Source organism: Spermophilus citellus, assembly GCF_964194105.1.
Source record: "Spermophilus citellus genome assembly, chromosome: 5".
Classification (NCBI taxonomy): Eukaryota; Metazoa; Chordata; class Mammalia; order Rodentia; family Sciuridae; genus Spermophilus; species Spermophilus citellus.
The window spans coordinates 54,897,850-54,914,393 of record NC_138186.1 but is presented as its reverse complement, the minus strand read 5'-3'; the positions used below and the strand labels follow the sequence as shown (position 1 = coordinate 54,914,393).

The 16,544-nt window shown below is 37.1% G+C and overlaps 1 protein-coding gene across 1 annotated transcript in view; it reads right to left on the bottom strand.

The window, feature by feature from the left end:
- Nucleotides 1-16,544, bottom strand: part of DNAH8 (dynein axonemal heavy chain 8) — a gene marked incomplete at its 3' end in the record, with an annotated part of 273,605 nt that overhangs the window by 173,268 nt on the left and 83,793 nt on the right. The window contains exons 26-32 of the mRNA XM_081294489.1: nucleotides 16,116-16,220; nucleotides 11,494-11,607; nucleotides 9,445-9,507; nucleotides 7,114-7,214; nucleotides 4,354-4,491; nucleotides 3,932-4,172; nucleotides 277-476 (exon numbers count right to left, since the gene is read on the bottom strand). Of these exons, the coding sequence (XP_081150615.1) occupies nucleotides 277-476; nucleotides 3,932-4,172; nucleotides 4,354-4,491; nucleotides 7,114-7,214; nucleotides 9,445-9,507; nucleotides 11,494-11,607; nucleotides 16,116-16,220 (962 nt within the window). The remainder of the gene's footprint in view (nucleotides 1-276; nucleotides 477-3,931; nucleotides 4,173-4,353; nucleotides 4,492-7,113; nucleotides 7,215-9,444; nucleotides 9,508-11,493; nucleotides 11,608-16,115; nucleotides 16,221-16,544) is intronic.

Genomic DNA, 16,544 nt, shown 5'->3' with positions numbered 1-16,544 from the left:
TCAGTACGGAGCCAAGATGTTCAGAGAACCTGCCAATGGAACGGGGCATAATTATGATGGTGACACCTGGAAAAAATAGGTCAGGGCAGATGAGTACCATTAAAGAAAGGAGGGGGATCATGATTTTGGGGTGAAATAGTCCTTATTGGAACAAGTGAGAGCTAGCACTGTAGGGCAGAAACTCATGTGGTGCCATAGCTGCAAACTTGGGGTTTACCTAATATTTTATAACCCTAAACACCAAATTAAAGTCTCTTCCCCAAATGATAAAATTACCTGTTGCTTAGTAAGGAGCCTAAGACCATTAAACTGTCCTCCATCAGAGTGATGATTTCTCCTGATTCAGTTCCTTTGAGCAGGAGCTCACCCTTGCCCTTAAATGTTGCAAAACTCAGGTTCTGGTTGGTCCAGTTCTCAATCACCTGAGTCAACTTGGCCTCAATATCCTTTTCCTTACTGGCAGATATGCAAATATCCTGCAGAGAAAAATCAAAGAATACGGCATGACATTTCCAACCTCAAGTTAAATGCCTCATAAAATCGTAGGTTTTCGCTCAGAAGGGACTCAGAAGCCATCTAGTTCAAGAAGTCATTTTGCAGGTAAGAAAACCAAGCCTCTTGCACTGCAGGCTCACACCAGAACCTTATGACTCGACTACAAATTATGCTCTTGGACCACATATATAAGAAAATGGAACATAAATCATTTTTTAAATTTAATTTAGTTTTATTAATTTTTTGTGGTGCTGGGGATCAAACACAGAGCCTGTGCATGCTAGGCAAGCAGTCAATCCCTGAGCGACCCCCCAATCCTTGATCAACTTCCTAACTGGAGTTTTTGACTAACAGGGAGATAGTCCCAGCTGGGAGAAACAAATGAGAATAGTGTGAATCTATTTCAAGTAACATATAAATATTACCAATGTTCTTGCCTGTTTCAGCTTAAAAGATATCTCTATTTTTTTTCTTATGGGTTTTCCTACTTACCTGAGAATCCTTGACATGAAAGTCTCACAAAGGAAAATAAAAGTGACATATTTTCCCCACCATCCCTCAACCCACTTCATACTTAGGATCACCGAACCACAGAGATGGAAAGGAACGTAAAGTGTAAGATGTTGCCACCAATACGCACGACACAATTTAGTGTGTCGTAAATGCCATGAGTGCCATCAACCACGTGAGCTCTAAGGAGACAGAATTGACTTGGGCACTGCCAAAGAGGAAAGGCTTCTCACTGAGAAGCAGGCAACATTCCAGTAGAGGGTGGCTTGGTAGAGGGAGGACATCCTAGTGGAGTGGAAAGAGACTTCCTGTAGAGGCAGGAAATCCTGCAGCAGCAGGAACCCAAGTGGGCTGGTGGGAGGGCACGTGGCAGAGCAGCAGGGTGCCTCTGAGTGGACAGTGCCCAGAGTCTGTCTGGGGTACCAAGAGTTAATACCCAATCCCTATAATTACTAAATAAATTTTCAAACACCAGCCTATGACTGGCTACATCTTTAAATACAAAGCTTCCTCATAAAAATGAGATGTCACCAAGATTTTTTTCAACTGTTTCCTTCAATAGTATCTTAGTAATATTTACAAATAGGGCAAAAATGCATTGAAAGGAAAACTTTTGGTGTACATACACAGTTTAAAAAAAAAGCAGGGGAAGGCAGAAAATCCAAATCCATATATATGGGAGATTTCTGGTCATGTGGTATATTTCCTCTTCTCTAAAAGGCTTAGAATGATGGAGAAAATATAAAAAGAGAAAACAGAAAACAAACATAGCCAGGCTTTAAAACACAAGTGAGAAGTGGACAAGATAGTGCAAACCCGAAGGCAGAGCGGAAGCTCAGACCTGCGGGTTGTGTCCAGAGCGGGCAGGCCTCTGGTGGCTCTGGGATATAGGAGACTAAAAGCATAGATCAGAGAGAAGAAACCAGGGCTGGGTCTAGATCCCTCCCTCTGTGGAAGGAGCCTGGAAACACTGCCTCCAGCTGCCATCTGGTCATCCAGATTAGATGATGCTGTGTACAGAGGGATGCAGTGACAGGGACCCAGCCAGACAACCAGGACCTGAAACAGGTCAGCTGATGCCTAGATCTGTCCCCCCATAGCACAGTGGGGGATAAACTGCTGTTACAACACCTGGTTCTAGATCCAGGGCTGAGGGAAGATGGGTAGTGGAAGAGGAAACACGAGGCCACCAGCCAAGACAAGTTAAAACAGAAGAAACAATTTTTAGCAAATCATGTAAGCCAAATTTTTTGAACTCCTGCCATTCAAAATGAACCCTCCCAATGAACAAAAATCACAAAGTACAATTTTTAAAACAATCTAATGCTCAGAAGGATAGCTAACATAAAAGCAACCGGGGCGGGGGGTGGGGGGGACTCAGTCCAGTTTTATGGAAAAATCTGGAAACAATCTTTGTGCCTAAACTGGAGTTGTTGGAGGATGGGAGGTGTAGGCGAAATAATCATGCCATGAGATGATCCTGTTGAAGCAAGGGCATCTCTGCTTTTGCGTAGTTTGAAATTTTCAACAATAAAAAAAAAATTCAAAATGTTTATGTTTAGGATGCACAAAGAGATAAGTGAAGACATCTATAAAACTATACATTTGAAAATTATAAATCTGAGGATACATGTAGATTTAAGAATCTATAGAATTCAGAAAATTGAAAACAATGTAGAAAAAGAACATGTAGCTACCAAAAAGGGTCAGTAAAAAATCTTGGAAAGGAAGAAGGTAATAATTGATGAAATTTTAAAAACCTGATAGACTTTTATAATTAACACCAAATTGAAAATTTAGAAAAAGAGCCCTGAGGAATTCAACAAGAATAAACAGACTTTTTTTTAAGTGGATGTGCAGTTAAGGAACAGGAGGACAGATTGAGAGGCTCCAAAATTAATGTATTTTGAATAATCATATTATTTCTTTGAGTGACAGGATTATTTTGTAAAAGCCAGGAATGCTCAGGATCAGTCTGCATTTTAAGGGTGCATAATAGAAGACAAGCAGTAATTCCCCTAACAAACTGTCGATTCATGACAGAAAGAGAATCAGAACTCGTGTTGGCTTTCATGCAGAATGTGCTCCTCGTCTTGTTCTAGCGGAGCATCCCAACACCATTACCTGTCATAAGCATCCTAACCACCATCCGTACTTCAGAACCCCTATACTCCAGAAATCTACATAATTAACTTTGCTACTAAAACTCTCCTCATAACTATTTTATTCTTACAAGTCCAAGAGCATACCTACAGTTCCAATAGTTCCAACTCATACACCTTTCTATGCTAACACTTTCGAACACTCACACTAGCTTTATGGACATGACACATCTCAAAGCCTATTTTACTATCAAGTTTTCCACAGCAAGCATAACAAACATGTCTGATACAAGTTACTTTGATGGAGTACTTAACAGAAGCTCAACCCCCCTTGCTTCAAGAACTATAAGGGCCAAAGCTACTCAAGAATTCAAAAACCTCCATGAGCCAGATGCAGCAAGACAAATACCACATGTTCTCTCTCATGTCAAAGCTTAAAAAAAAAAAAAAAAAGAGTAGAACAGGGATTAATTACTACTGGCTATAGAGGGGAATAGGAGGACAATGGGTAACAGGTGCCAAAACACAGCTGAATAGGAGGAATAAGTTTCGTTCTACAGCACAACAGGGTGACTCTACTTCACAGCAACTCATTACATGTTTTCCAAAGAATCAGAAGAGGAGATGGAAATGCTAATTACCCTGATTTGATCATTACATATTGCAAACATGTACTGAAAGATCACACTGTGCCCCATAAATTCTTACAATGATTATGTATTAAACAAAATAAAAAATCAAATAAAATGTCTACTTGTACAATTCTCAGAAAAGAAAGCCATTCTTTAAGGACCATATTGGTAAGAACTTCTGTACTTATGTACCTCAATGTCATCCTTATTTTTGAGGAGTGGTGCTTCCATGATATTTCTAAGACAAAAAGAATCAGATTCCACATCAAATGGGGTTCCAGTTAACTCGGAGATCCGGTCCCAGTGCCTCAGTTTCATCGCCTTATTGGTCATCATTTCTAGCAGTGGACATGACTCACTGAAATCATCGATTCTTTTTTTCAGATCCAAATAAGCCTGCCAATCTTTAAGTCCTTTGGGAAGCTTACGACACCTTTCAGAAAGAAAGAGAAAAAAACTTCATCATCTGTGCATTTCTTTGAGGAAGGTGTTATGTACACACAGGAAAGAAGTGAGTTTGGGAAATACCCATAGGAGACTAAGGAGATAAGCACCCATAGGAGACTAAGGAGATAAGCACAATAAAAAGACAAGCTAATTCAACCGGAGCTCACCTGTTTTGAAATTCCTGAAGCTCTGCATTGATTTTTTCAATATCTACATCTCCCCAAAGTATCTCATAATAACCACTAATACTGCTCATCACAGTGTCATACAGTCCGTATAGCTTCTGCAGCAAGTTGAGTTCTTTTCTGGGGAACAAAATAATTAAGTCATCATGGATGGGCAGAGTTCATACAATCAAAATTTCAAAATGATGTGCGTAATGTCTCTTAGACAAGAAATGCGTACAACTCTCTAGGCTTTCAGCTCAAAAATTTTGTTAAAGTTCTATATATAATGTCAAGTTTAAAGGCTGGGATGTAGCTCAGTGGTAGAGCTCTGGCCTAGCATGTCTTGCCTTGTACTGTAAATAAAAATAATAAAATAATAGGTCAAGTTCAAATGTTCAAAATAATACCATTATTAGATATTGACAAATGATTTGGTAATTTTGTAAAGGAAAAATTGGGATCCTTTTATAAATCTAAAACACACACTACAATCTTAATTATCTTATTTTTCCATTCTTTTCACTTGCTTTTTTCATAAACCTAAGAGTTAATTCATTATTACTCACTAGTTATTCCCAACTATGCTAAACATGACTAAAATAATAAGATTGATGAAATCTCCCAAATGATGATGCGATAGTGAATAAATCACTATCGCATCATTCTTCGGGTTTCTTGTCCTGTTTCTCAAAGTGCTACATCATGTTTCAAAAAAAACACAAAAACAGAACTCTGGAGACAACATTCTTGTAGTCTTTTGCTTGCTTAGCTTTTTCTTAATATGGCTAAGAATTCAGTTTCTCATTTTCTTCCTAAAGCATCAAACAGAAGAATTTGACAAAAGAATATGTTTCTAAATCATTAAGGGAAAAAGGGGCAGAAAGCACACCTACACTCTAATTTTGAGCATGAAATTAATTGCGTAAGTGACATCTCAGACTATGAGTCTTCAGAGGATGATAACCCAGATAAGTTTTAGGAAATTCCATAATTTAGGACTGAACAACAAATTTCATCAGGGGGCAAGGACCTCACCAGGCAACAAGAACTGGACCATCCCATTTTGTGAAGGAGATAAGTTCAACAGTGTTTTCTCATTATTGATGATGCTTGTGTAATTTCATCTGATACATTTCATAAGTGGACAAGTGTTGAAGGCAGAAGCATATTCAAAGGAAATAGATGGAGTAGAAATGAAAATGTTCATTAAGTTGATCATTCAAATTTAAAAGTAAAAAAGTTTGTATTTATAGTGCAAAGAAGGAGACAGCCCTCACTTCAACAAAATTACAAGCTTTCAACAGTCTTGAGTTTGAACACTGCAAGTGTTAGAAAAATCAGAAGGAATGCTCAGCGAGAGATCCATGGGAGATGGAGGTGAAAGCTGGAATCAGTTGTTTACCGCTGGGTTTGCCCAGGTTCATGCATGAGAGCTAGCTGTATTTAAATAATGGCCTCTGCTTTGTGTTTATCTTCAAACCAGGACATCATGGAGCACAAATTTGGGTTCACTGTGCTTAAGATCTTATTAAATTCTCTACTAAAAGTGTCTTTTTATCATCCTGTTATTCTGACTTCTATAAATTATTTATACAATTATTTTAAAATACCAAAATAAAAAGTGAGCCACTGATCCAGACGGTTAAGTGGTGATGATTATTATTCTTATTACACTGAAGGTTAGCACATTGAACCTCACACTGAGGATGCCTAGAATCCCCTAGAGAAGGTGTAAATGCACAAATTTCCCAGGACCCAATCCCAGAGACCCCAATTCAATAAGATCAGCCATCTGCAATTCTCATACAGTTGGTTAAGGAGTTAAATTTGAAGATCAACTGTTTTAGAGAGAGAATGCAGACCATCTACTCTATACAGCTAACACATTTATCTTCAGAAAATTTCATGCCTATTTTATGGTGAAATTTTTATGCTATGACTAACATTAAGCTCTTTTCTAAAGTCAAGTCTGTAATAAGTTAATAGCACTGCTTTAATGTCCCTTTTGAGGAAAGGTATATTTAAAGTTCTATTAAAAATATACTTGTTTACATCCTAGATCTATTGTTTAAAATCAACTAAGTTCTTCCACCATTGATTTCAATAAATTCTACACCTCCATTGAGGGAAAGAGCACATTAGCGTAAGTGCAGTAAGAAGGGTAAAAGAGTTGAGGAAGGTTATTCCCGTAAATAAACTAAAGTTATTCAAAATCGCAACACTTCTACACAATTACTTACATTGTTCACAACTAGTAAAAAAAAAAAGTAAAGAATAAACTAACTTTAGGCCATGCATGCCTAGAATTTCTGCAATCTATTTCTACTTCCTTATAACTTCTTCTGTACATGAACACTGTGTGTCTAATAGGTCAAGAATTGTGGGGCCAAGCTGGGTGTGGTGGCACATGCCTATAATCCCAGCTGCTTGGGAATCTGAAGCAGGAGGATCTCGAGTTCAAGGCTAGCCTCAGCATCTCATTGAGGTCATCAGCAACTTAGTGTCTCAAAAAAAAAAAAATGCAAAATGGGATGGGATATGGCTCAGTGATTAAGCACCCCTGAGTTCAATCCCTAGTACCAAAAAAAAAAAAAAAAAAAAAAAAGGAGTAAGGACAAGGAATATTTAGGAGTGTTCCAAGTCATGTTGTTCTCCACATGATAAAGGATTTGTCAGTGATGTGACTCTTCTAACAGGAAGTATTTAATTATTTAAATACTAAATGAAAGTATGTAAGACTTGAACATTTTCTAAACTTACCTGGTTTTGTGTAAAACCTCATAGTCAGTCACAGGCAATCCAAAAAGTTGTTCACCTGATGAATACGTGACAAATTTCCTCCACAGATCATCAAAATTGGCCTATAACAAAGATTTCTAAATTTGTACTAAAATGTAATTAATTCAGATCCCATTAAAGTAAACTTTATCATAATTGAGCTAAAAGCTAGGTGGAGGTTTATTTAGTAGTGTCTATGAAACAAGGATTGGTGAAGTAAAATTATTCTTCACCAGGCTACAAGAGGAAAGTTGAGCATTTAGGAAAGTTAGCTTTCAAACATTCTAAAAGCATCCATTTTATAAATTTCTTTCTTTAACAAATTAAGTGGTCTCCAAGAGATCTATATTTCAAGTTCTAATATAGTCACCTGAAAATCCGTGATAAAGGCTAATGTACTAATTAAGACTGGTCACCTTAAAAAAAAAAAAAAAAAAAGACTGGTGATCTCTTACTCCTGCAGGGTTAAAAATGAGTAAGGGGTGCTTGGCTCAGGTAGAACATGCCTGTAATCCCAGCTACTCAGGAAACTGAGATAAGAGGATCACAAGTTCTAAGGCCAGCCTGGGCAACTTAGTGAAACCCTGTCTCAACCACAAAAAAAAAAAAGAAAAAATGGAGGGGACGATGGAGATGTAGTTCAGTAGTAGAATATTCCTGAGTTCAATCCCCAGTACCATCAGGAAAAAGTAAAAAGCACTAGTATAATCCATTCAACCTGTTTTCTCTTCATGCAACACTCTGTAAAACCAAAGAGTCAATTTTAACGCTATTTGAAATAATTCTAACAATTTAAATCAGCAAAGTCAATACTCATATTTCGATTTTTTTTCTTTCGAATTTGAATTTGGTTATATATTTGGAATGTTAAACATTAACATTGTTCAAAGCATAAATGCAAACAGAAGTATTTCACCGGTTAGCAGGATATGTGCATTTTACATAAATGGTACAGAATGGCACCCCCACCCCACTCCACCACCGCCCCCAACTTATCTGCAGTTTCCCTCTCCAGGTTTCAGTTACTGTGGTCAACATCTCCCTAACCCTTCCTGCTCACTGATCCCTGCTCACTCCCAGTGTCTTCACTGATGAGCTTTTGTACAAGCTGCAAATTCTGCCTCACTGGCTTGTCCTACTTCCGCAGTCTAACTCCAATTAGTCCTTCAAGATGTAGCTTAGATGCCTTCTCTTCCAAGGAGCCTTCTCTCTCTGCCCCAAAATCCTCCACCTGAGCTTGGAGCCCCTTAGCCCTGTTTCCGTAACACAAATTCTATATAACTAGATTCTAATGTTCATCATATGGTTTGGGAATTAACTCTAGTTTACTATCTCTCTACAGATCTTAGCAGTTGAGAGGTAAGAACCATTTCTTCATCAAATTTCTATTGACAAACCCACACAGGAGCTAATGTGTTTCAAATTACTGAGAATGCAGGTGGGATTGGGAATGTAAAGAGAACATAAAGGTGTTCATTCAGTCACAGTAGAAAACAGGAAAAAGAACAGAACAAAAAACAGAATTGGCCTGGCACAGTGGTGCACACCTATAATCCCAGTGGCTTGGGAAGTCAAGGCAGGAGGATCATGAGTTCAAAGTCAGCCTCAGCAACTTGGCAAGGCCCTAAGCAACTCAGCAAGACCTTGTCTCTAAATAAAATATAAAAAGGGCTGGGGATGTGGCTCAGTGGCTAAGCGCCCCTGGATCCAATCCCTGGTACCAACAACAACAACCAAAAGAGAATTGCCTGATGTTCCAGACTGGCTAATTTACAGAAGAATCTATGAATTTGCAAAAAATTAGTCCAAATGAGCGTGTGATTTTTCTTGAGATGTGCTCAGCAATCTGAGTGCAGAAAAACAGAGTGATGGGTTGGCCTGATCCAATGACTACCACGTTGTCTAGAGCAGAGAAGTTGAAAATGATGGTTATAAAAGGAAGCCAGACAATGGCGTGAGGGGAACACGGGAAACCCACTTGCCAATCTTTAAAACCTTATGCTGATACATTTTATTATGCTATAATTTTATCAGTTAATTTATCAAATGAGATTCTTGGAAGTAGAATAAAATATTACTAAGTTCACATTCAGAGTCTCGTTCTCTAAAAATACAGAGAGAAATTCTGTGGAGAAGAGCCTCGAGGATCATAGAGAAGGGATGAATCACATCCTTTTGAAGATTATGGTATAATTAAAATCTGAATGTACTTTAAACATTAACTTTCCTATGAAAAGATAAAACATAAATTTCCCCTTACAATCATCTTTAAAAAGAACACTCTGTCAATGTAACAAATAAGTGTGGTTTTACCTGAAATATCTGTAGCCTGTTGCTGGCTTCTTGGGGTGGTATATTTGGAACCATGGGTCCTTCCTATGAGAAATAATATAATCTCCATTTTCATTCTTAATCAGATCATTGGTCTATTCACCAGATCTAGCTAGTCTTTTCTTTTAAATAAATAAACATTATTTTTCATTTAAATGGTCTAATTTTGTCCTGTACTTGAAATTTTTATTCACTTTTTTCCTAACAGCTTTATTGAGATATAATTCACGTATTAAACCATTCACCCACTCACAAATTGTACAATTCAATGTTTTTAGTGTATTCAGAGTTGTGCAACCATGACCACTCTCAATTTCAGAACATTTCATTATTCCAGCTTCTATTCATTTTTAAAGGTCCTTCACACAGTTAATAAAAGATGAGGAAAACTAGAAACACATCCTGTATGAAGTGTGTACCACAAGAGCTCTGCTGAGTTTCATTTATGATGATAAATGATGATGTGTGGTTCATTAGAATAACTAACAGTTATGTATATATATGACTGTATGACCAATGTGATTCTACAACATGTACAATCAGAAAAATAAGAAATTATACCCATCAATGTATGATATATCAAAGTGAATAAATGCATTCTACTGTCATATATAACTAATTAAAACTATTTTTTCAAAAGACTAACTAATGAGGAATCCTGAGAACAGCCCCTTGTACTAAATGTTCAGCCAAATATGGAAACTGAGACACATAGAGGTTGAATACGTGGAAGAAGCAGAAGGCAGTCTCTGGTGGCCAGGAACCAGTACACATTTGCAAAACAATCCCCCCAAAATAGTTTCCCAAAAAGGCAAAGAAATGAAACAACTACTTATGTAGTGACAGATTAAATAACAAAGAAGATTCTCTATGGGAAAATGAAGAATACTGAGGATATCCATGTGGTCTTTACAATCATGAATGTTGTAGAAATGCTAAATAATAAACCAACATAATAGTGTTTAAAAGGTAAACTGAGGCATAAAAAATTTTAAAGTGTTTGTTTGTTTCGTGAATCAGGCAATTCCAAACCAGAAAGGGCCCCGCTGCAGTTAAGGGAGGAGCTTTTCTAGAGTGAATATGGAATAATAGCAAGAAATTATCTGATTGGTTGCTTCCCTTAGTCCACCTGCTGGAAAGTCCCTATTTACATAATTATAAATTCATAATTATAAACTTCTCATTGGCTCAGCTTAAGTTTTGCTTTTCTTTAATAGAGACATTTATAAGAAATAGTTCAGGTTGAGTTTCCCTTAGGTTTGCAAAGCAACCAAGGTTAAGGTCACTTATGATGCCCAATGGTTTTTGTGTGCTCAGGGATTCTTGTGACCTGGTCTCCATTTTAATATTTTTAACAATAGAATGGCAGGACCAATCAATGTTGACTAATCCAACTAAAAGAGATTCAGTTTAATGCGTGTTACTAAAAAGGTGTTATGTTAAGTAGCACTGAGGGTTTAAATCTTTTTTTTTTTTTTTTTTGCATTCAGATCCATTTGTGACCACTAAAAGAAGTGGAATAATTTAGGAAACTATAACCAACTTTTGAGTTCAACTTTAAGGAAGTCCACATTATCATTCAGAATACGAGATTGAGCAGTCTGTGGGACTGGCCAGGAATGACATTGATTTCTCATCTTCAGTGACCTTCTGGTTTTATAAGAGTTAGTGACAATGCAAAGTGAGGTGGCATAATGCCCTGTGCACTGCAGTGTTTATAGTCTCTGACAGCCTTCCCACCTGGTAATAGATCTACATGGAAATCTCCAAGAATTCCAGCCCTAACAAAGAGCAAAACCAGATTCCTTCCACAATCTCCAGTGTGGTTTCCTCCTTGTAACTGTCAGATCTGCTTTCTTTCTCTGGAAAACATGCTTAAAGGAGTAACCATCCTCTTTTTCAGACCGCTATCAATATACAAATATCACTGTTTAAATACAATGGACCTATTTCTCAGGGTTCATCCCGTTCATTTCAAACAAACATATCACAGAACATTTTAACACCCAGAACAGCTAATTTTTAAATTACCTGCTCATAAGATTCTGAAAAGTTTGCTACATCTTCACGAAAAACTTCCACGGCCTCAAGTAGATTACTTTTAAAGTTTGGCTGCACTTGAACTAGTTCGTCTTGTACAGACACCTGGAATGAAAAAGAATATTTGACATGAGAGTAAAAGTCACATCTTAAAAAGGAAAACTGCAATTCTATTCCAGCAAGTGTCTTTTCTCACAGGTGTCCTATAGGAACAGGGATGTCTCTGTTCTCTTGTAATAAAATATATCAACAGCCCATGTGTGCCTACAGGAGATTCAAATTATTCTCATTTGTGATCCAAGAGGCTAAGTCATTTTTCTCTGAAACTGGTAACTGGAAAAAGCTCTCTGACCTAGCTCAGGCCATCGCTGTGGCCATGAAAAGGTTTACTATGACAGACCCAGTCTAGGTCACATGCTGTCTCTAGAGCCACACCAACAGCTGGGATTAGCAATTTCTAGCAGGTTCACAAGGCTGCAGAGCTTGGAGCAATTCCCTCAAAGAAAGTGATATTACTTTACGTATAAACAACATTACAAATATCCTTCACATTAACTCATTCAATCCTGGCAACAATCCTGGCAGTGAATTCTACCACACTAATATTATATCCGTTTTTCAGGTGAGAAAACTGTGGCACAGAGAGGCTAAGTAGCTCTCTCAAGATCCCAGCACCGTAAGAGGCAAGGTCAAGATTCAAAACCCAGTAGTGTAGCTCCTGGGACCCTGTTCTTAATCACTCTCAAAATCAGCATTTATATATAGGTTGGAACATACACTACATTCAGTTTAATGATGAGTGTAGTACGGAACAGTGTATCTCTACTAAAGGATAGGCCAGGGGCTTTAACGCCAAGAGTCAAAAAGATGGAAGAATCAACCAAGTGATCCCAGCAGCAGCAGACTGGCTTTCATTAAATCTCAGTGGCGAGTTCCCTGTTTCCTTTCTATGGCTCACTTGCCAGCAAGCATTTTTCAAAGCAAGCAATTAGTCAACACTGAATAGGTATTTAAATAAATATGAGTATTTTATATGCATTATTTCAAGTGAGCTTTACAACCACATATAAAAAATATGAATATTCTAAATGACCACATGAAGAAATTGAATAACAAAGGTCATTAACTTGCATTAGATCATCCATTTGGTTGGTGGCACAGCTGCAATCACTATGACCCCAATTTCAGTTCTGTGTCCTTGCTACTATGTCTTGCTTCAATATCAGTGACAAAACTTTGCATAAATGAGAAATTTTACACCAGCATCCAATTTATTTGATATTCAATGAAACTTCTCAGCATAATTAAAAAATGCAGAGTTCACTTTCAATGTTTAACCAATGGTGTGTAAATTTTTACCAACCTCAGAAATGCTTACAGAAATTTATAGCTGTAAATGTCTACATTAAAAGAAAAAAAAACCAATTATCTCAAATCAGGAAACCTAATTATCCACCCTAAGGAACTAGACAATGAACAAACTACATGCAAAGCAAGCAGAAGGAAAAAATAATAAAAACTAGAGAACAAATAAAGACCATAGAGAATTTTTTTAAAAGAGAGAGAAAATCGACAAATCAAAGGTTCTTTATGGAAAAGATCAACAAAACTATCAAATGTTTACCTAGACTAACCAAGAATAAAGGAAAGGAGATTCATATTACTAACATTAGCAATGAAAAAGGGGACATCATTATCAGTATTGTAGAAATTAAAAGGATTTTAAAGGCACAAGCAACAGAGTGAACAGGCAAAATAGGAAATAAGAGGAAATATTTGCAAATCATCTCTTTTAGGCAGTTAATATCCAGAATATATAAAGAGCTCCTACAACTCAACAACAAAAAGACAAGCACCCTGATTTTAAAATGGGCGCAAGACTTGAATAGTCATTTCCCCAAAGACTATATATACATGGCCAACAAACATATGAAAAAAAAATGTTCAATATCACTTATCATTAGGGAAATGCAAATCTAAAGCAAAATGTGATACACCTCACCCATCAGGATGTCTCCTGTCAAGGAAATAGGAAATAACAAACATTGGTAAGAAATTAAAACCTCTACATTGTCACTGTTTGTGGCAATGTAAAATGGTGAAGTCACTACAGAAAACACTGACAGTTCCTTAAAAATTAAAAAATAGAATTACTATATGATCCAGCAATTCCACTTCTGGGTGTGTATCCCAAAGAACTGAAAGCAGGGTCTCAAAGACATACCCAGGTGTTCACGCAGTGCTATTCACAATGGCCAAAAGGAGGAAGCAAGTCCAGTCTCCTTTAGCGGATAAACAAAATGTGATATATATGCATGAAATGAGTTATTCAGCCTTAAAAGGAAAGACATTCTGACACCTGCTACAACAGACAAATGTTAAGGGTAGGGTGCCAAGTGACGTAAGCCTTTCACAAAAAGACAAATATTATAATTTCACTTCTGTGGGGTAGACAGGGAAATAAAATGATAAAGATAGAAAGTAAAATGTTGGTTGTCAGAGCGTAGGGGAGGAGGAAAATGGAGATGGTAAAGTATAAGATGGTAAATTTTATGTTATGTGTATTTTATACAGCTTAAAAAAAAAAACTTAGCACAAAGCTACCGTAACCAAGACAGTATTGCACTGGCGTAAGGAGAGACATATAGAAACAAAATAAAGCTAAGTCTGAAATAAGCCCTTCCATTAATGGGCAGTTGATTTCCAACAAGGGTGTCAGGATAATTCGTTGGTGAAGAGCAATGTTGAGACAACTGGATAACCTTACACCATATATAAAAATTAACTCAGAAGGAATCAGAGACATAAATGGAAAATCTAAAATTATGAAATTATTATAATAAAACACAAAATCTTTAAATCCTAGTTGGGCCACAGTTTTCTAGACACAATACCAAAACACAGGCAACAGCAACAATAGGTAAACTGGACTTCATCAAAATTAAAAATGTATGTGCTGGGCCTGGAGTTGTGGCTCAGCAGTAGAGCGCTCACCTAGTATGTGGGAGGCACTGAGTTCGATCCTTAGCACCACATAAAAAATAAGTAAAATAAAGGTATTGTGTCCACTTACAACTAAAAAAATTTTTTTTAAAAAATGTGTGTGCTTTGAAAGACATCACCAAGAAAATTAAATGATAACCCAAAGAATGAGAGAAAATATTTGCAAATCATACATCTGATAATGGACTTGTATCCAAAATTCATAAAGAACTCTTACAGCTCAATTAATAAGAGCACAAGCTGGGTGCAGGGGTGCACATCTGTAATCTCAGCTTCTCAGGAGGCTAAGGCAGGAGGATTGCCGAGTTTGAGGCCAGCCTGGGCAACTTAGCAAGACCTTGTCTCAAAACAAAATATAGGTCAGTGGTAGAGGACTTGCCTACCACGTGTGTGGCCCTAGGTTCAATCCCCAGCACCAAAAAATAAATAAACAAATGAATTAATAATTATTAATTAATTAAAAAGTTCAACCCCATTTTAAACAAGGAAAAGACTTAAATTTGCATTTTTTCCAAAGAAGATACAACAAATGGCCAATAAAAGGGCCTTGTAAAAAGATGCCTAATATCATTAGCCATTGAGAAATGAAGTACTGGAGGGCTGGAGCTATAGCTCAATGGCAGAGCACTTGCCTAGCATATGTGAGGCCATGGGTCGATTCCTAGTACTGCCACAAAAGAAAGAAAGAAAGAAAGGGGTTGGGGGAGAGGAAGAAAGAAAGAAAAAAAAGAAGGAAGGAAGAAAGGTAGGGAGAGAGGGATGGAGGGAGGGAGAGAGAAAGAGAAATGAAGTACTGGCACATGGAACAATATGTATGAACTTTGAAAATTTATGCAAGTGAAAAGCCAGTCACAAAACACTACATGTTGTATAGTTCCATCTGTATTAAATGTTCAGAACCACAAAAGGTATATCCACAGAGATAAAAAGTGAATTAGTAGTTTCCAGGGCTGGGGTAAGAGGGAGAAGGGGGAGTGACTGCTAATGGGTACAGAGTTTCTTCTGGGGTGATGAAAATGTTCTAAATTTAGATAATGATGGTGGTTATGAAATTTTGTGAATAAAGTAAAAACCACTGAATTGTCTATTTCATAATAGTAAACTCTATATACGGCATTGGATTATATCTCAATGAAAATGTTAATTTAAACAATTAAGTAAACAAAGATGTTGTGTCCACCGAAAACTAAAAAATAAATATTAAAAAATTCTCTCTCTCTCTCTCTTTCTCTCTCATATCTCTCTCTCTCTCTCTCTCTCTCTCTCTCTCTCTCTCTTAAAAAAAATCAGTCCTAATATGGGCTGAGAAAAAAAAAAAACAATTAAGTAGCTGGGCACAGTGGTGCATGCCTGTAATCCCAGTGGCTTGGGAGGCTGAGGCAGAGGATTGTGAGTTGAAAGCCAGCCTCAGCAACTTACTGAGGTCCTAAGCAACTCAGCCACACTCTGTCTTAAAATAAAAAATAAAAAAGGGCTGGGGATGTTGCTCAGTGGTTAAGCACCCCTGTGTTTAATCCTTGGTATCAAAAAGAAATAAAACAATTATGTTTTTAAAGTATGAAATATTTTTAAAATAGTGACTTTAAAATAATAATTAAATTTATACTTACAGCTTTGCTCTGCAATTTGTTGAAAGAATATCTCAAGGTATCAACAGCTTCTGACTCTTCCTTGGTTACTTCAACTTCAAATCTGTTTAAAATACTGTAGGCTTCCTGCAGAGTAGAGGTGAGTTCAGAAACACCACAAGGGGAAGCAATTGCCAAACAGTTCAGATGCCTTCTAGAAACACTCCTACATCTTAGGAGACAGAAAATTCTACAAGAATGGTTTTCAAAATTAAAGATGTAGAAAAAGCACATTTTGATTCTCCCTGCCCACCACACAATGACTCCAGATCACAGGCTCTATAATCTGCATTTATTAAGCACTTATGTGATTCTGGTGGAAACATAGGCAGATCACACTGGGATATCCTTTAAAATATCCCTATAGGGCTGGGGATATAGCTCAGTTGGTAGAGAGCTTGCTTTGCATGC